Raw genomic sequence first — 19158 nt, 5'->3', positions numbered from 1 at the left:
TACAGCCCCGCCGGCGGGCAGGCGAAGGTGCGCGGGTCGCGAACTACAGCTCCCGAGAGCCCTTGCGGCGGGCGGGCGGGCGGCTTCCGGCCGGCGCCGGGGAGCCGCGCGCGCCCAGCGGCGGGACGGAGGTGGCCGCGAGGCGCGGAGCAGCTGCGGGGCGGCGCGCGCGGGGCCCCGCCGCCGCCGCCGCCGCCGCCGCCGCCGCCGCCGCCATGCACAGGTGCGGCGCGGGAGCGGGGGCGGAGCAGCGCCCGCGCGGAACGCGGCACTCGCGGCGCGGGCGGCGGCGGCGGGCGGAGGGGAGCGCGGGAGAGCCGCGTGGAGCCCGGCGGGCGCGGGGCTCCGGGGCGGGGGGAAGGGAGCGCGCGTGGGCACGGCGGGGGCGGGTTGCGGGGGGAGGATGCCCACGGGGGTGGAGGCGGGGGCGGGGGGCGCCGCGGGTCCCGCCGCGCGGGGGGCGGGGCCCAGGCGGGGCGGGAGCGCCTGGCGGGTCCCCGGCTTCCCGCCGCCTCCCCAGCGCCCATCACCGTCGCGTCGCGCCCGGTTGCTCCATCTCCCGTGTTGTGTTACCGAAGGGTAATAAAACGGTGCAGCGCGAGGGGGTTTTCTGCCGCCTGTTAAGTTTAGCGTCGGTATGGCTGAAGGCTTCAGTGCAAGTGGGGTTTTTCTTTCTTTCTTTCTTTCTTTCTCTTTGTTGCTGTTTCTGCAGAAAACATCTCCAGGAAATCCCGTCTTCCAGCAGCAATGTCTCCACAAGCTTCACGTGGGACTGGGACTCCACCAAGACCTCGGAGCTCCTCTCGGGCATGGGGGTGGCCGTCCTGAAGAAGGACAAGCTGGGCAATGAAAACACCCCGCAGGACCTGCTCGTGTCGCCCTGTCCGCCCCCGAAGCGGCAGAAGGTGAAGGAGAAGGAAAAGGACTTTGTCATCGTGCGCAGGCCTCGGCTGCTTCGAGAGGCAGAGCCAGGTAGCATTGTGCTGGTCCAGGTTTCTTTTGGCCTGCGAGAGTGATGGAGAGCAGGCACCGTAGGCCGTCAGTGCTTCGTTCTGTCGTCTTTTCTCTTTTTCCTTTTCCTTTGTTTTCCGCTTGTCTCAGGGAAATGTGGTTTCCACGTCTAGTGCCTTTTGGGCTTACGCTGGCAAAAGGGTACGTAAAACAGGACTTAAACAGAGGAGATGTGTCCGAGTCTAAACTGGTGACGCCCGTGTGCCGTGGTTTGCCCCTGGCTGCTCGGGATTTGTGTCCCAGCTCAGCCCGGCCGGGCCTGAGCTTCTCCCGTTCCTCTGCCCAGAGGACCCGTTCCTGGAGATGTTTCGCCGTGCAGCAGACAGGACTGAGCTCCTCACAAAACGCCGTCGTGACTCCCGGGTGAAGCTGAGCTATTGGTGCGGCTGTCCCCTGAGTAACTTGGAAGCTCTGGAGATGGGTCTTTATATGATCATCGAGGAAAGAGGAGTCCTCGAGCCCCAAGGGACTCGGACGCCCACCTCTGACTCTGCAGGCTGTGAGGAATGCCGGAGGGCGGCATCTCCGCTCCTCCATTGCAGCTGGGCTGAGAATGGCTCGGGGGACCCTGCCAGAGAGCTATGAGGAAGGTGCAGCAAAGGGCGCAGGGCTCCCGGGCCAGAAAGGGCCGTTTGGGGAAAGAGCAGGGCGGTAACCTGCAGTGCTGGGACACTTGAAGAGGGGCTGTGGGATGTTGGGTGCCTGTCCCCGATGTTAGAATGTTTTTTCAGTCTGTGCTGTGACTGCTTAATTCAAAATAGAAAAACAGCTCTCCAGACACAAGGCTGTCCTGTGGAAGGTGGGAATGTCTTCAGACAGCCTTGCTTTTAAACGAGACAGTGAGACCTGCTTGGTCACAGGCATCTGAGCTTCGCTACCCGAGAATCTTTCCCAAGTGAATGACAACACCTTCTGGAGCCCTGTATCTATCCCTGAGAAGCTGAGACCACATCATGTCCTTTAAGATAATTCTTGGGGATCGGTGTGCACATTTTAAGGACCACTTTGCAGTGCCGAGTTCTCCGCTGAACTTTGTGAAAGCTCACCTTGGACTATACTCTGGAAGGCTCACGTGCATAGATAGATTGGGCACTTTAGCAAAGAAAGAAAAGACAAGAAGTCCAATACCCAATTTCTGAACCTGCTTTTTTGACTTGTCTTTCGCCTCCTGCATGCAAGGAAGTGTATGAGCCTTAGAGAGAATTACGGAGGAAGTGATTGAGATGCTTTTGCTTTCCAAATGAGTATGTGAGTGAAGATTGCAGTTGTTTTTCAGGAAAATTATTTTTCCTTAGCTTCAGGATATATACCAAGTTGATGCTATGGAAGCTTCTGCATTTGCTTGTCACACCTAGGAGGGTATTATTACCGTTTTTTCCTATAATGAAAAGATGAAAGGAGGCTAAGCAGTGTTTGGTGTATGTATAGCGTAGGGAGGGACTATAGTACTGCTTACTGAACATTTAACAACAAAGCCAAACAAGACATCTGATCAGCAGGCAAAAATGAACCAGCTCTAACTAGAGTACATTCGTTCTTTCCTTCAAGGTATTTCTTGGGATGCACTTCCAGATGAATTGCTATTGGCAGTCTTTGCATATTTGCCCCTAAATGATCTACTAAAAGTTTCCCTGATTTGCAAGAGATGGCGTCGTCTCTCGTAAGTACTGCTTTATTTTTGCTTGGTGCTCAGAAAAACTTTGCTTCTATGGATTGTTAAGTGGTCTGGTTCTTGTCTTGTGTCTTCATGTGTAATTCAGTTGATACTGCATGCGGATTATGTGCATATATTTAAGAGATTATTCAAATATTTTGGTGTTAATAAATTTTATTGAATTTTTTCAATCTTTATCAGTCTTTTGTGATGTGGAAAGCTTTCGGTTGTTTTACTTGTAGTTCTGACCCTTGATTACTCACTGACAAGTAAAATTCTTTTCCCTAGGTTTGATGAATCTCTCTGGCAGACTCTTGATCTGACTGGTAGAAATCTGCTGCCGGGAGTGATTGGCCAGTTGTTGCCTGCGGGTGTTACTGTATTCCGCTGCCCAAGATCCTGTATTAGCAATCCGTTGTTTAAAACCAGCAAGTGAGGCTTCCTCCATGTTCTGGATCCTGAAATCATTAATTTCATATAGTCTTTACTGTTTTTCTATGTATTTTTGGTTAAAATCTATACTGTTACTAACATTTGTGATGTCTCAGTGTAGTGTGACAGAGCTGATCGCTGTGTAGGCATGTGTTGAAATAAGAGGCTTTGCATTCATCAGTCACTTATTTAAAAGCAAGTTAATGCAATTTTTGAAAGTGTTTTTTGAGCACTGTCATCCACTTGAAATATATTTCTTTATTTTAGAAGCAAGAATTATTAGACAATTTTATATTTAAAATATATTTTAAAAAATAGTTCAAGTCCATCAGGATAGACTTACAGCTCTTGTGATGAATCTTACATTTATGTGCCTTGAAGTTAAGAGTTCAGCAGTTTTGGTTAGTAGCTTAGTAGCAAATCTACTAAGCTTAGTGTAACTGTTCATATAAGGTACAACTGTACAAATATTTTCTGCAGATTTTGCACACATTTATTGTAGTAGAAATATTTATGTTATTTGGAACTTGAGGATTGGTTTTTAGTGTATTTTTAGTAATCCACCTTTCTCCTTTTTAGACCTCTCAGGGTTCAACACATGGATTTGTCGAACTGCACGGTGTCTGTTGCGGATCTGCAGAGTATCCTTTGTCGATGTGAGAGACTCCAGAACCTCAGCTTGGAAGGGCTAGTGCTTTCTGATGACATCATCAAGTGAGTGACATATTCAGTAATATTCAATAAATACTTTCTGTTTCGCACCACTATTTTGTGCAGGCTAGTGAATTTACACAGTTGAGAGTTGTGCTGTGGGAGTCTTTTGCAATGCCTGGTTTTAGGCAAGTAACAGAATTAGCTGGTGGGCTCCATGGACTGCCTCTTTGCTCTCTGTCCTCAAAAAGGCAATGTGCAAAGGTAACTCCTTTGTAAAAGAGTTTTTCTCTCGTTCTCCAGAATAAGAGAAACTTAGAGAAACTGCTCATCTCTGTAGGGTATTTATGTCCTTTGGCTGTTCCCACAGCAAAACAACTTCTATTTTCCCATTTCTGCACTCCCAGAGCACACATCTCTTTCTATTTTAAGGGGTCCCAGCAATTTCCCTGCCAGGTGCTTGTGTGTTTCTGCTCCATTTCTCACTTTTTTGTGACCTTCTCTTTGAGTATCTGCAAAACTATAATTTCTGTCAGGCAGATGAGCTGCTGTTTGGTTAAACTGGAAAGACAGTGACATATGTGCAATCAGCCTCTTGTTTGATCATGTCAGGTGATTGCAGAGGAGCCAGGGACCTCAGGTCAAATGGCAGACATTCTAGGTGTCTCACATTCTTCTTTTGAATTTTTCAGCACTTTCCTTGCTCTAGGGAAAAGATAAATAAAGATAAATAAATAAATAAAGCACAACTAAACCAATATGCTTTGGTTTTTGATGCCGGAAAAAGGTGTCTGAAAACTGGGTACTAATTATGTGTGGAGTACAGTTTATTGCCTTATGGACAAATGGCTAGGGTTTTTTTTTCTGTTTGGCCAAGTGCATGTCTGCTGTAGTGTAGTAAACAGATGTGTTCAGGAGGATCCTGTTTGGACATGTTTTGTACTGCAATAATCACCATCTTAGAGAGAGATGGCTTCAGATGGGGTGATTGCTCAGTCTTTTGTAGAGGTACAGTCACTTCTGATAAGCCATAGGGTTTGTTTATTGGCTTACAACAGCAGAAGGTGAAAAGAAATTCTGTTTCCTTTTTAAACACAGCAGTTTATAAATATGAAGACTTATCAGGATCATCAGGTAAACGGGCAAATATTCCTTTCCAAGTATGGAGTCTAAATACTTCATGACTCTACAGTTGATCAGTTTAATAAAGACATAATATTGCATGTTTGACAAACAACTCTGAGCCTGGAATCTTAGCTTTTAAAATCCTAGTAATGCAAGTGATGTCCCAACACTTAAGTTTGATCTGACTTTTCTTTTTTCTCTCCTACAGGAGCATTGCTCAGAATCCCAGTTTGATGCGACTAAATCTCTGTGGGTGCTCGGGGTTCTCTGCAGAAACCCTCGAGTTGATGTTGAGCAGTTGTTCTGAGTAAGATAAAAACAGTTTTTGCTATTCCTGCTTACTGCTATTCCTGAGAGAAATTATATCTGTTCTTTTTCCCTTTCTCTTTTTTTCCTTCCCCCTTCCCCTTCCTTTTCTCGCCCCTTCTCCCCCAGCTTCTTTTTCTTTGTTGCATAGGCATCCCCATTGTACTTCTTCCTAAGAGAGATACTAAGAGACCTGTTTGTGTTCCCAAATGTCTGACAGTTTATTATTAGCTGAATAATCAGATAATTTGTTTCCATCAAGCTACTTCCTTTTTTAACAGCAAAAAGAAAGTCTTGTTGCTGGATAGAAGGTGTGTACGTACCTTTGATTATCTTGCAAATCTGATTTTTTCTCAGTGAAGGCAATATGTCATCCTCAAAAGCGAAAGCATGTGTTTTGCAACTGGAAAGTGAAGTCTGAAATCTCCCTTTATACACAGAATACAGCATGGATGACAGAAAACATCATGCTCTTCCATCTATGTTAAAATAATCCTTCAATAACCTATAATACCCTTCTGCTCTATGAAGTTCTGTGTTCAGATTGACAGATCCAGTGATTAAACCATCTGCTGTCAGGAAGTCACTGAACCCCAACAGATCTGGGATTTGTATTTAGTCTTTCTGCTGACTTCCTTTGAGATGCTTGACAAACTACTTAATTTTTGCTTTGGCAAAAACATGTTTTTAATCAAACTACTGCGAGTTTGTGGGCAGACAAATCCTTAATCTCTTTCTGCCCTGCCTCATGGACAGATAATGCTTTCTATTGCTTGGTCTGATTACTTGGATCAAAAGCGCTTTAGGGAATGGCTGTCTCTGTACAGTGCACAGTGCATAACACTCGGAAAACCGGATCTGGGCTAGGAATGCTAGTGGCAGTGTATACCTATTTTTTTAACAATGGAGCGGAAGCCATATAGTATGTGTATATGTTGGTTTCACCACTATGTGCTCTCCTAAGGTATACTGTGGGAGAGCATCTTACTGCTTTAATGATTTACTTTTTTGTTTACATAGAGCTTGCCACCCAAAGGCTCTGGTTGTGCTGTTTGCTGTGTCTGTATCCTCTGGTTACATCTACAGTGCCTGCACGTGCACGCGTGCGCACACACACGCACAAAAAAAAGTCTTTGTCCATGTCCTTGAATGGTGCTAACCTGTAAATATGAAGCATATAAAGAGAGTTAGGGTCACAACTTGGCCAATGCTTACATAAAACTGTAAAATATTTTATATAATTAAGATTGCTTGGTCACCTGACCAACACTAATATTGGATAGCTAGCGGTGGTGGGTTTTTTTTTCCCCCTTTAAATGTGAACACTTATTCAGTAGGAACTGATTCAGGTCACCAGCCAGAAACAAGATGAAAAGATAGTCTTTGTTTTTGGTGGTCTCATGAGACAACCATTTCACTTCCTAAAGTATTATGGAATCAGGTTGGAAAGGGGCCTGCGAGGTTACTTCAGCACCCTGCCCAGAGCACAGTTTGAATTCAGCACCAAGCAGGTTGCTTATGGCTTTCTCTGATCAGGTTGTGAAAATCTCCAAGGACAGAGATTCCACAGCTCGCTGTGCAACCTGCTCCAGTGCTTAATTGTTGTAAGACTGAAATTTACACTCATTAATAGCAACTTGGTAGTAGAAGTTTTTGCCTTAAAAGTATCAATTTAGTAGATAAATATCAGAACTCAAACTGTAATACATCTATTTCACTCATGCTTCCAAATAACCTTCTGGTATTTTTCTATAGATTGGAGGAGCTGAACTTGTCTTGGTGTGACTTTACAGCTTCCCACGTCAAAGCAGCAGTCAATCATGTTACTTCAAAAGTAATCCAACTAAATTTAAGTGGGTACAGACAGAATCTACAAATATCAGGTAAATAGCAGCATGGCAAACCTTGATCCCATTCTAGGGGAAAAGATATATTGATTTTTAAGTATGAGCTGATTTGTTGAGCTAAACATCAAAGCAGGCTTTTTATTTGCTTCTGGTTGGCATCTGCTGTATATAGTAGAAATATGATGCAGTAATAGTGATCTTTCGCTCAGTGTAGTGTGATGTTCTTGCTATCACAGAATCTTACTCTTGTCTCCTGCTCAGGTATGAGGGATGAGGTAATTTGTCCCTCAATTTAAAAATGAGTAGGTGAAAGCTTGTTTGATCTTCATTTGGAGGTGGAGCCTGCACTTCTGAACCAAGTCCTGCAAGCAGGATCTGTTGGGTCACATGTTCCACTGTGGACTGTGGTCCTCTAGATTTGTGGGAAAGAGTTCAGTTCTTGGAGTCATCCTAAGTTAAGGCTTCTGCTCTTGTGGTTGCTGAAGGTGTCTTCTGGAAATGAACAGATGAAATAGCTACTTCAGTTTCAGCCTGGCGTAATGTCCTAGCGAAGACATTTTTTGTTACAAATTAATTTGATTGTATGTCAACTGAGAAAGCAGATAATCTCAACTTCAGCAATTAACAGTAACTATTTACTTGCTGTTACTTTTAGAGCATAAGCTGATAGAATTTGCTGGGTAATAAAAAATGCTGGGAAAAGGGCTCAGCAAAATGGACAAAAGCATAGATAAAGGATGAAAAGGCTTTGATGGTCAAGAAAAATGAACTATATCAATGAGCAAATGTGACAATAGGGCATTGACTCACAAGCAGTGAAGTCCCTACCTACAAGCTGTGGTCTCCCTTTGATCTGTTTAAATCTCACACAGACCTTGCATGCATTCCGCTTGTGGGGAAATACACCATTCTGCTTCATATCTCCGCCTCAAAACTGTAAAAAACCACAATACCTCCTCTCCTCCTCCAAGCCATTTGGCCTCCTTGCCAAGGAATTCAAACCTTATGTTGGTCTGATCATTAAAGAGATCACGTGGCCTTTTGTTTGCAAAACAATTTCTGTGAGAAAATTATTTAATAAAATCTATAGGGTATAAGATTGGAGCATGGTTCACTAATCATCACCATTTAAGTATTATTACCTCTAGTTTTTGCACATGAGCTCTGAAATACCAAAACTTTCTCTTGGATGCTTATACTCAGTTTCCTAATAGTGGCCTTTTGGATGCTATCAGATATGCTATCTGCAGAAAATGACAAAAGCTCCAAGGAACTTAAAATTTTAATTAGGAAAACCATAGCTCTCTGTCATGAGAAAGAACTTCTGTGTGCATGTGAAAATGGAGACATCTGTAAAAACTGACATTTTAAGCACATTGACATAATTTTAAGCATTAAAGGGTATTTGAAGTGTTGAAAATTTGAAGTGAAGTGGTACAGAAGTAACTTTCACTGTATGTAAGATACTTCAGGCATCTCAATCATTTGTCTAGTAGATTTCTACAATAGCAACATTTAAATTGCTTGCTTGCTAAGTTTCTGATACAACTGATTCTGGATACAGTTTTTTAGACTATCAGTCTGTTTGGCCAAAGGATTGAAAACAGTCCCTGTGCAGTTTCTCAATAGGTAGATCCTATGTTTTAAATCTGCAGTATGAATCGCTGATGAAAAATTGGATTTAAGATGTGGGGTTCCAGTAGAGAAGATATACATGAACATAAATAGAGCTGAGTATTTCAATCTCCGTATAAAGCATGTCTGTCTTGTTACTGAAAAATGTGCTGACTCTTTGCAACGTCTTTTCAGATGTTAAGATACTGGTGGAAAGATGTCCTTCTCTTGTTCATTTAGACCTAAGGTAAGAAACCCTGTGCAGCTTGTATTCAAAACTTTACCGTTCAGGGGATTTCTCATTCTATTTTGAGCAGTAGCTAAGAGTAAGAGTAGGATTTCACAGCCAGAAAACAGTTTCTCAGCAAGCCTACAGAAGATTTCCTGTTTTGCATGACATAAGTTGGAGCAGGTAACATTAGTGTGAAGATTTGTTTGTCACTTGGGCATATATGTTAAATACACAATGGATTTGTCACATAAAAAGTGTTAGGAGTCAGTAGGTAGAGTGAAAGATTACTTTTCACACATACAGCTCCTGAGTCTAGCGCCCTACTTCAGCTCCGATACAAACTTGTTACGTGGCAATAAAATTGTAAAAAGTATATTTTGTTTTTAAGCTGGTCAACTAAATCTTTTGAAATCTGAAGTGTAAAGTAATTGTTGTTGCCTGAGTTCTGATGCAGAACATCTGCATCCAGAGAAGCTGCTGCTTCACTTCCCCTTCAACAAAAATCAGAACCCCCCCCCCAAGCATGCACTTTAGAGATGGGTCCTTTCCATAACAAGCAAGAAAGCGCTTAAATGGTGGAAAAAGAAGTTGACATTCATTAAACTTTACAACTTTGGAAATATCAAATTTGCTGCTTCTTTGTAGTTAAAGGACAACCTCTAATTCATATGCTCTCCTGTGTGCAGTGACAGCGTGATGTTGAAGCCTGAGTGTTTCCAATATTTTCATCAACTCATCTTCTTACAGCATCTGTGTCTTAGCCGATGTTACCAGATATCACCTGCTGCCTTAGTGTAAGTAATCTTTAAAAGGCTTTGGTTCACTGTTCGTAGAGAGGGTACGTTGAACTAAACCAACTTTACTTCACACTTAAAAATTGCAAGTACTATTTTGAAAAAGAACTTACTGGTGTGAAGAATTAGGAATAAAGGGCAGAGAAAAAAGAACCTGATTGCTAGAGCGTGTCCCTTCCAGAATCCGGACTGCAACCAAAGGGGGCTGAGAATGTTTCTGTGATGTGAGCCTACATGCATGAAGCTCACTGCTCAGTGTGTGCATCATGTCTCCCCTTAATGGTATTATACTACTGGTATTTATTACTCTTGGGTAGAGCTGGAGGTTCCAGTCCTGCCAGTGACCAGTAATAGTGTCAGTATTATGCAACTGTGTATGGGTGTAAATTCAGGTGCTCAAGTTAGGAAGTGTGAGTTTCTGGGGAAGCCTCTGGCACCTTCTTGGTCAAATATGTGTCAATACAGCTGTTAATTGTGGAGCAATGGGAGGTGAGGTCCTTTGGAAAAGTTAATAGAGTGGATAGTTCTCAATGAACAACTAATCCGCACATATTCCTCTGCTTTTGCATGTGTCTCTATCAGTTATTGGTTGCCATTGAAACACAGATTTAGAGTTATTTACAGCTAGAGGTTTTTATGCTATTTGTTATTAGAGCTGTGCATCTCTGGCCTGTTTTGAATCTGTAAGTGCATGCCCTCAACTATCAAGCTTTGATTTGACCATAAAGCCTGGAAGGATATTTGACCATAAAGCCTGGAAGATGCAGTGTTCTGACTCTTAGATCAGCAGTGACCAGGAGTGTACTTAGGAACCAACCTGAGTCATTAAAAATAGTGGAAATCTAGGAACACAACACTTTATGTTGTTTTAAAATAGTCTACACAGCTTTCTCTTGTTTCTTTCACTATCCTGTGAGGAATCTCATATTCACATAGGATTCTTTTTTTTTAGATTTTTGTCAGCAGATGAGTGTCGTATGGAGCTCCTTCAAACTGCCTTCTGTACTGTTCTTCCCCAGCAGCTTTCCTTCCTGTTCCCCTTCCCCCAGCTGCTTGCTGTGTGTGGCCTGCCTCACACACAGTTCCTTCCCTTCCTGCTGTCACAGCTTGTTACGATAAGTTGATATGATCCCTATAGCAGGAAGCCATATTGCAGGAAGCAAGCACTTAGAAATGCTGTTTAGAGTGAGAGTAACACCATCAGCCATGGCTTTGTCTGGCAAACCTTGAGAACTTCCAAGGGTGGAGATCTCATAAGGTCTTCCTGTTTTGGTGCTTCGCTAACTTCCCTCTAAAAAGTTTTTCTTAATGTACAGCCTGAACCTCCCAAAGCTTGGGACACCAGTGCTTCTTATCATATGTCTGATGCTACCAGAAAGAATTGGAAGGCTCTGTCCTCTTTGTAGCTACCTGTCAAGTAACTGGAGGCTGCAGCTGGACCACTCCTTCACCTCCTCTTTGCCAGACTCAAGCCCTGCTCCCTGAACTTCTCTTGTGTCCTAGATCCTGTGCATCCTTTCCTCCAATTTCTTAGTATGGCCGGGGGGGGGGGGGGGGGGGCAGGGGAAGAGGGGCCAAAACCGTGAGTGTCTGGTTGACTGTGGCCTCACCAGTGCCAAGGGGCATAACTCCTCTAAGTTCACTGGCCACGCTTCATGTGTGGAGCTTGTGTTACTCCCAAGGAGAGTGCTCTGCTGGCTGCTGCTAAGTAAGTAAGTGTGGTGTTCCTCATAGTCCCCATCTGGGCTGCAGCTCAGCAAGGTGGTTCCTAGCCTGCACTGGTGGCAGCACTTTCCTTTTCTTCTTACTGAATTTTGTGAGGTTTCTGTTCACCCAATCCTCAGCTTTATCAGTCTGTTCCACGTTTCAGTCATCTTTTTATCCTTTTCTTTCTTACTGACTTTTTGGGTTGAGAGCTTGCACAACTGAGGACTGGTTCATGAGCAGGTCTGTTATGTACTGGTGAAATGGCTCACATCTAACTAAAGCAAGGATGCAGAAGACACAACTGGCCTAAGATAGTGGCATTATTCCAGCTGGAGGTCTCCAGTACCTCAGGGATCCTCTGGAGATTCAGCAGGTTACAAAAATGCTGTCAACTAGCAAGAATATTCAGCATGCAGTAACTGCATAGGTGCAAGAGGGGATGTTTACTTACTTTGTGGATTTTTTTTTTTTTTTAGTGTGCTTTTTTGGGGTGGAGGACACAGGGGGGGACTTGAAGGGGGGGAAGTCTTTTGTTCGTTCTTTTCTTGCATTTTTAAGCTCTGCTGAGATGAAGGCAGGAAGGCTAGAAAAGCTTATTGTGCTCTAATAGCGCTGTAAATATTTGTTTACAGAGCCTTGGAAGAGGATTAGGTAACTGAGCTGAAGGAGTTATAAAACCCAGATTATTTACTTGGTGGGACCAAGCGGTTGCAGTCTGTAAGGGCTCTGAGCAAGGATGTGAGTCTTACAAAAAAGATCAACAGGAACAGTGATTCCCTTTGGAAAAAAGGTCTGCCCAAATGGGAATCTGAAGAACCTTTAACGTGGATGGCAGTGTGCTGTCACGGTGACAGCTTGTGTATCCTGTATCTTTTGCCTTCTGCTTTCATCTAAATAGTTGCTTATACATGCAGATACACAGTTCGCATGATTGCTGGGCAAACATTAAACAATAGAGGCGCCAGGGCTGGCTGCTTATCAAAACATGATGACAAATTAGAGATTGACAGTCCCCACTGGCTTGTGTACTGCCAGCCATGTGTTGAAATTTCATCTGGGTCAATTCCTTCCACTTGTTCAAAACATTTAACTCTGGAGAAATGAAAGAGGAGGAGCCAGTTTGTTTCCACTGTGTGCAAGAAAGAACAGCAACAAGCTGTTTAAATCCTATTTAAATGACCCTTAAATACAGCAGTGCTTATATAGATCTCGTATTAATTCTTCAGTTTTCTATTTTAAGCTAGTGGTTTGTCAATTAACCTTACTTTCCTGAACTACCAGTACAGAGAACAGGGTTTCAGTTATATAGGTATTTTTTAGAAGTAGGAAAGGACATTTATTCCAAGTAGTTACTTGCCTTATTTTGAAAAATTTAGTTCAAATGTATTTAGCTAGGTTGGGTATAGATTACATACATACATACATACATATATATATATGTATGTATGTATTTTGCAGGCTAACAACTGCTTTATTGCTCTTTTTCTAGAGAACTTGGTGAAATTCCTTCATTAAAGACTCTTCAGGTATTTGGAATAGTGACTGATAACTCCCTGCAGATTCTCAAGGAAACGCTTCCTGACTTGAAGATCAATTGTTCACATTTTACAGCGATCGCAAGGCCAACTGTTGGCAATAAAAAGAACCATGAAATTTGGGGCATCAGATGCAGATTGACACTGAGAAATCCTAGCAGTTTATGATCATGTGTGGTTCACTCGATGCTATGGACGTGCTGGGTGTAGTGAGGCTCCTTGCGAAGGCAGAGTGCTGGAGTATCTTTAATTCTTGGTCTTGTGCCTTAATATAGTTTCATAAATATTTTTACAGTATTTTTTTACTTAAAAGCGTTTAGAAATCTTATGAGCTGTGAGCAAGTGTAGAGATTTTTTTCAAAGCCCTTGTTTTAGAACAGCTTTTTAAAATATTTTTGAAACAATCATAACTATGAAACCTCTGGCAACTGTTGCAGGTTCTGATGCAGCTTTCTTTGCTCTAAGGTGTTCTAAAGGTGCTTTTGTTCAACTCTTCCAAATCTTCTACTCTTAAAAAGGCTTGCAGTGCTGCTAGATACCTTAATAAGGCTCATTATGGAACAGTCTTGATCTGGGTTTGCAGAGCTCAAACTGAATAAGGATATTAAACCTATCCAAAGTCTTAATTGAATAAGATACAGTTATAAGAGACAATCTACTGTTTGTGAGGACAGAGGAGTCAGCTTGGGCTCCAGCTGCTTCTAAATTCATTCAATCTGAAAACAGGAAGGGAGCATGGGAAGGGAGATCTACACAAAAGCAGCTAGGAGGCAGCTGAGTACTATACAAGTTCCAAGCAGTATAAAGGAGCTACAGTGACACCTTTCTCTAACAGGCCACAAAGTAACTCCTATTTTTAGCATTCCTCCTTGATAGTGAAATATAGAACTTGATAGCCACCATAAACTTTTACAGATGCTTATAATAAACAGGTTTCAGGTTTTTTTTTAATGTAGCCTTGCCAGATTTTCTGACTAAATGTTATTGAAACTTAATGTAATTTTTTCTGGCTTTTGCAAGCTTCAGGAAGCCTCCATTGGGAAGTATGATCTCATCTCAGATAAGACTTCATACAAAAACTATCATATTTTCTTTAATGAATATAGATCTCAGATCAACAACAAAACCATACCCAGGACTGCAGCATAAAAGAGCAGTGGAAGGAAGAAAGCCTTTGGTGCTACTGCGGGACACCTTTTTTCTAATAGCTTAAGTTTTTTTTAAAAATCATTCCACTTCTTGTATCTGTAACATTAACCCAGCACTGCTTTAGTTTTTTTCTTTAGCTTTTCATGCCTGCCTCCTTAATTAGGAAAAAAAAAAAGTTTGAAAAATGAAATCTAAGGATAAGGACAGGCAATTCCATCAAATAAAACTTTGATCTGTCTCCGTCTCTGGTGTCCTCCTGCAGGAGCAGGCTCTGTTGCACCACACACAAGCATTAGCTTCCTGGCATGAAACTTTTATCTTGCAACCACTGGTACAACATGAACACACTGTCCTCATTCCAATGAATGCAAGAGGCAGGTGGTAAATTCATTCATGGATATTTGAGGTGAGGTACAGTGAGAATGGTTAGATAGGTATAGCTTATAGCCCTTACAAAAAAAAAAAAAAAAAAAGGAGTTATGGGCAAATTACCCTGTGAAAGTTGGGGGGGGGGGGAAAGCAGTAGGAATTTGGAGGCTATTAGACATTTTATTACTTCAGTTTGCAGTCTTATGCCTTAAACTGCTTACCAAAAAAAAAAAAAAGAAAAAAACACAAACCTTTGAGCTGGCAGCACAGCATTGCTCTAACTTCTTCCCCCTCAACAACACAATGTAACCACATGAATCTCTTGCATTTAAATAAAAACCTACAAAATTACTATACTGTACCTGTAATGACTGAAGGATGGGAGGTTTTTCCAATTTGACACCAGCTTTGTGACATGCATAAAGAAAAGCAGAAATTTGTCCAAGCAATGAAAAAAATGACACTAACAAAAAGGATACCATCACCAATACACTTAGCATTTAATAGACTGTACACCACTTAAAGACAGAACTGGGTTAGTACTATGGCTTTAGCTTCTGAAAGTTTTTTTTTGTTTTGTTTTGTTTTTTTTTTTTAATATCAAATGTTGGCAGAGTACAAGCATCTGTATTGCAGGTTTATTGGTTACAACAGTGGCTGCAGCAGACAATGCAAATCCTCTGGCTATGATGCAGCACTGACATATTTCTAAAAGAAGAGTTTGGTATTTGGTAGTCCCAGGCAAACAATACTGAACTCTACTACAGAGACAAATCAGGTAAATGTATCATATATTCAGCTGCCTGTAACTTACAATGCAATTTTAACTTTTTTCTACAACAGTTTCTAGGTCCTTACGCCTTCTTTAGGTAAAATTCAGAGATTTAAGTAGTAAGGCACAAGACTTTCAAACAGTTATTACACTTTAATTTTATTACATAATGTATAAACACCACTTTAAAAAGCAGAGAATGACAGGTTTATTTTAGCAGAACACAGAAGTGCAGACCAGCACTAAATGAAAACAGACCAGGGATTTGAATCAGCAGGTAGAAGAGAGACAGAGTTGATTACCAGACTAGGCAAATTAAATCACCATTAAACCAACACTCAAGTCACATCACAGAACACTATCAGGTAAATTGTCTGTACTGTATTCCTTTGTAATAAAGGATTCTTAAAAAGCATTTTATAGTTCTTTATTAAAAGCTAGCCCTGCTTACTGATTATCTACTATAGATTTCTGACCCATCCTAGTTATTTAAATCAAGCATTCACCAGTAAATGCTTCAACAGAAGTGCAATTAAATACAGACACAAAGCCAGCAGAGGACACTCATGAGTAGGTCATGTTTCCATTTCACTACATAATGGTTAGGAACTTAACTGTGAAATCTCTTACTAAACCCTAAACCCTCTGGCCTTAAACCAGATTATACTTAGGGTCTATAGGACTTGGAAAAACAGTGCCTTTTAGAATCAGCATTCAGAATAAGGAATGATATAGTTAAGAGAATGACACCCTACTCAGTCTCCATTTAAACATTACAGAGCTCTGATTAAGTAGGGAAAAGAACTTGTGCCATAAATTTTAATCCATGTAGGTGTTCAAGGGCACTTTAAATACCTAAATCCCAAATAAGTCTCTGGTCTAACAGTTAGTAACAAAGTCCTAGGAAGTTATAAATTCTTTTTTTTAAAAAAAAAAAAAAAAAAAACATTGACTGGTATACTAGACAGAGGCACATAAGCCATCATTTAGCTGGTTATAGATGGATTAGGAATAACTAATCCCCTAGTTTCTGGGCAACCTACTTTCTAAAGGATTAGTCATTCACATCTTTACCTTTAGAGTAGTTTTGCAGATTACTTTAGACATACAAAGAGCTTTATTCTCACAGTTTCCAGAATTTAAAAGTTTCTAGAGAATATTTGACCACTTTGATTTTCCCCTTCCCATTTACAATTCAGATAACTCAAGCAGATATTGCAAATAACACTTCAATCACCAGCACACTTAAAAGATGATGTGCACAAAACAGTGATAGCTTATTGAAAAGGCTGTATCAGTATCCCATTTTTCTAGAATTCAATGGTCTTGTCAAATCCTTTTCCTCTAAACTCTTTCAGAGTGAACTCTGAAGGGGGAAAAACACTGGTGGAAGGGAGAAATCCTTTATCCACTTCCTCCACTTACAAAAATCAGTTTACATTTTTGTGATTGGTAATAAATACACTGATTGGCCACACTGGAGAATATTTCCATTAGATCTGAGAACATCTGTTACAGAAGCCTCTCCAGAAGTATTTTTAGGGAATCTGCCTTTTAAAAATAGATCTGTAGTAAACAAACAAAAAAAAAATTTGATTCAAGTCATGTACCAGAAGAGTTCCAGCTGTAGGAAACATTTTCTCAAATTCTGCCTTCTCCTCTATGCATTAATCAGCATGAACTTCTAAAGGCAGTCACAGTTTACAGTTTAAAACATTATTTAAAAGTCAATTCCCTCTTTTAAAATCATAGAGCTTTTTTTTTTTTTTTTTTTTTTTTGCTGTATTAAAAACCTTGTTTACCTAACAGATATGTAATCAGAAGCATATGAAGTTAGCTATAATTTGCTGCCAATTGAACGAGTAGAATTCAGCATGGGGTTCAGAAAGGAAGCATTTTATGGGGTAGTTAGAAACTCATACTTGGAAGACAGAAAACCATATTGTTAACCTGCACTCCAACTACTACACCTAGCACATCTCATTCTTCTGTAGTGACAAAGCAGCTCAGAAGCCAAAATTCCAAACCATTTTATTTACTAAGGCCTTTTAGTGATAGTTACCTACATAAACTGTTGTGACTGAACACCTGGAAACCAGTTACCCCATTCAGTGAAGCAGCATACATTACTTCAATACACTTTTTTTTAGATAAGTATTCCTGTTAAAGGGCTTAAGAACACCCTTAGGTTTCAAGTCTCTCTATCCTAACAGCAAAGGTGAGAGCTAACTCATTCAAGGTATGTGAACAGAGCTTCTAAAAACTAAACAGATGAAAGTTAATGCAAATCTATACAGTAAGGGAAAAAAAATAGAAGAGCCAAAAGATCTGTCATAAGTTATATGAAAACTATAAAGTTGTGAAATTTTTGAAAAGCATATAAAAAGTTTGTATTTCCATTTTTGTTAGGTATCAGAATTTACCAAAAAAATCTATGTATCCTTGCATCAAGTTATTCAATCTTGACAGTCAACTTTTCTACAAAAGTATATGTATGAAGGTGTTTAGTTTTATCAGTCCCAGACTGCTATAAAAAAACTGTACATCTGAATATTTAATGCTACTCACTTAATATCTGAACCCATCTACCTAAGTTTAAAAAGATGCTCTTTCATGTTTGCCTTACAGGTTATAAGGGTCAATTTTCACTGAAGTTGTAAGACTTCAGATGCATTTTTTTTTTTTACACCAGATGCAAAACAGCTCAAGTATCAGGGTTCTAAAATTTCCCCATCTGAAGGAAAGAAAAGCATCTCAAGCTTCTCTCAAATGCTCTTGCATCCAAAAAAAGCTAACTTCCAACCTAATACAGCATTGTGACATGCTGTCTATCTCCAGGAGTTCCCTCTCTGGATCCAGAATTGTTTCAACAGAAAACACATTCGGGTCCCTCATTCTTCCAGCAGAACAGTGCACAGTGCATCCTCTGTATCAATCAATATTGAAGCTATTGCCCCATCATTAAACTCAAAAGATGTTCCTCCATCTATGACCATACATGCATCCCAACAACGGGAACGGACACAGACTCTGCAAAAAAAAAAAAAACAAAAAAAGTTTCTCATTAAATACATTTGTTTAATGTAGCTTCTATCTCAATTATGCAGTACTTTTATCGATCAACCCTATTTAGATACTATATTCCATTCTCACTACATAAAGGTCAAAAATCTATGAAATTTCCTTTCAGTACAACTTCATTAACCCATGGGAAACTAATCAGCTGTTCAGAACTGGATGCACATCAATACTTTGTCTTAAGAGTTCTTTGAAAATTGCTTACTGAGTGGGTCATAAAAACATAAAGACTCACCCTAACTTCATTAAATTTGTGTTTTTAACCATACCTGAAATTGTATCCTCAGAGGAAGTGAAATTAGACAAGATAATCAAAAGCAGCAAGCAACAGGTTCAGAAGAAATAAAAGATGACATTTATTCATACAGCGCTAACTTGTGTAATTCCTTGCTACAGATGTCATAGCTGCCAAAAAGTTACGAGTTTGAAGGGGAAACTGGACAATTCCATATTAAAGAAGTCCACTTAGAATACACAGAAACCACCTCTACCCCCTGCTCAAAAATCCTGAAGCATGGGAGGCATATATTAGGCAGTATATGCTTCCCCTGTTTTTACCCTCTTAGTACATGCTTTTGGACTCAAAGAGAAGATACAGGGCTAAAGGGACCTTTAGGTTCCTCAGTACAGCTCTTTTTTTTCCTGGGAAAGTACATAATTAAGCACAAATATGGAAGAGGACACTATCTAGATCTGAGTTAAATCAGGGCATCTGTGATCTAATGTCCTTCCATGAATCAAGAGTTAAACTAGTTGATAATGTATGCATATGACTTGGAATAAAACATGCTTTTTGCTTAAGATTCTAACAAGTTAAGAGATTCACACTAGGCTGCACATCCTCTCAGGAGAAGTCCAGCAACTGACTCTTAAATTCATCTA

The 19158-nt window shown here is 40.9% G+C and overlaps 2 protein-coding genes across 2 annotated transcripts in view; one reads left to right on the top strand and one right to left on the bottom strand.

Annotated features, from left to right (window-relative positions):
• Nucleotides 1-178: 178 nt before the first annotated feature.
• On the top strand, nucleotides 179-15613 carry SKP2 (S-phase kinase associated protein 2). The gene is made up of 10 exons (XM_062599279.1): nucleotides 179-223; nucleotides 713-972; nucleotides 2560-2671; nucleotides 2954-3097; nucleotides 3677-3811; nucleotides 5082-5180; nucleotides 6935-7062; nucleotides 8836-8887; nucleotides 9559-9666; nucleotides 12863-15613. Exons 1-10 carry the CDS (start codon nucleotides 216-218, stop codon nucleotides 13074-13076), a joined length of 1260 nt encoding a protein of 419 aa, XP_062455263.1. The 5' UTR covers nucleotides 179-215; the 3' UTR covers nucleotides 13077-15613.
• Nucleotides 15340-19158, bottom strand: part of NADK2 (NAD kinase 2, mitochondrial) — a 36671-nt gene continuing 32852 nt past the window's right edge. The window contains exon 12 of the mRNA XM_062599278.1: nucleotides 15340-18228. Within this exon, the coding sequence (XP_062455262.1) occupies nucleotides 18090-18228 (139 nt within the window). The 3' untranslated portion in view covers nucleotides 15340-18089. The remainder of the gene's footprint in view (nucleotides 18229-19158) is intronic.

Source organism: Rhea pennata, chromosome Z (assembly GCF_028389875.1).
Source record: "Rhea pennata isolate bPtePen1 chromosome Z, bPtePen1.pri, whole genome shotgun sequence".
Taxonomy (NCBI): domain Eukaryota; kingdom Metazoa; phylum Chordata; class Aves; order Rheiformes; family Rheidae; genus Rhea; species Rhea pennata.
Note: the sequence above shows the minus strand (reverse complement) of the source record. Positions and strands in the feature narration are given on the sequence as shown.

What these genes read in the sequence shown, in the direction of transcription:
- SKP2 (XM_062599279.1), top strand. An exon ending in CCGTTGTTTAAAACCAGCAA is followed by an intron (nt 3,098 to 3,676) that starts GTGAGGCTTCCT and finishes TCTCCTTTTTAG; the next exon opens with ACCTCTCAGGGTTCAACACA. An exon ending in CTTTCTGATGACATCATCAA is followed by an intron (nt 3,812 to 5,081) that starts GTGAGTGACATA and finishes TCTCTCCTACAG; the next exon opens with GAGCATTGCTCAGAATCCCA.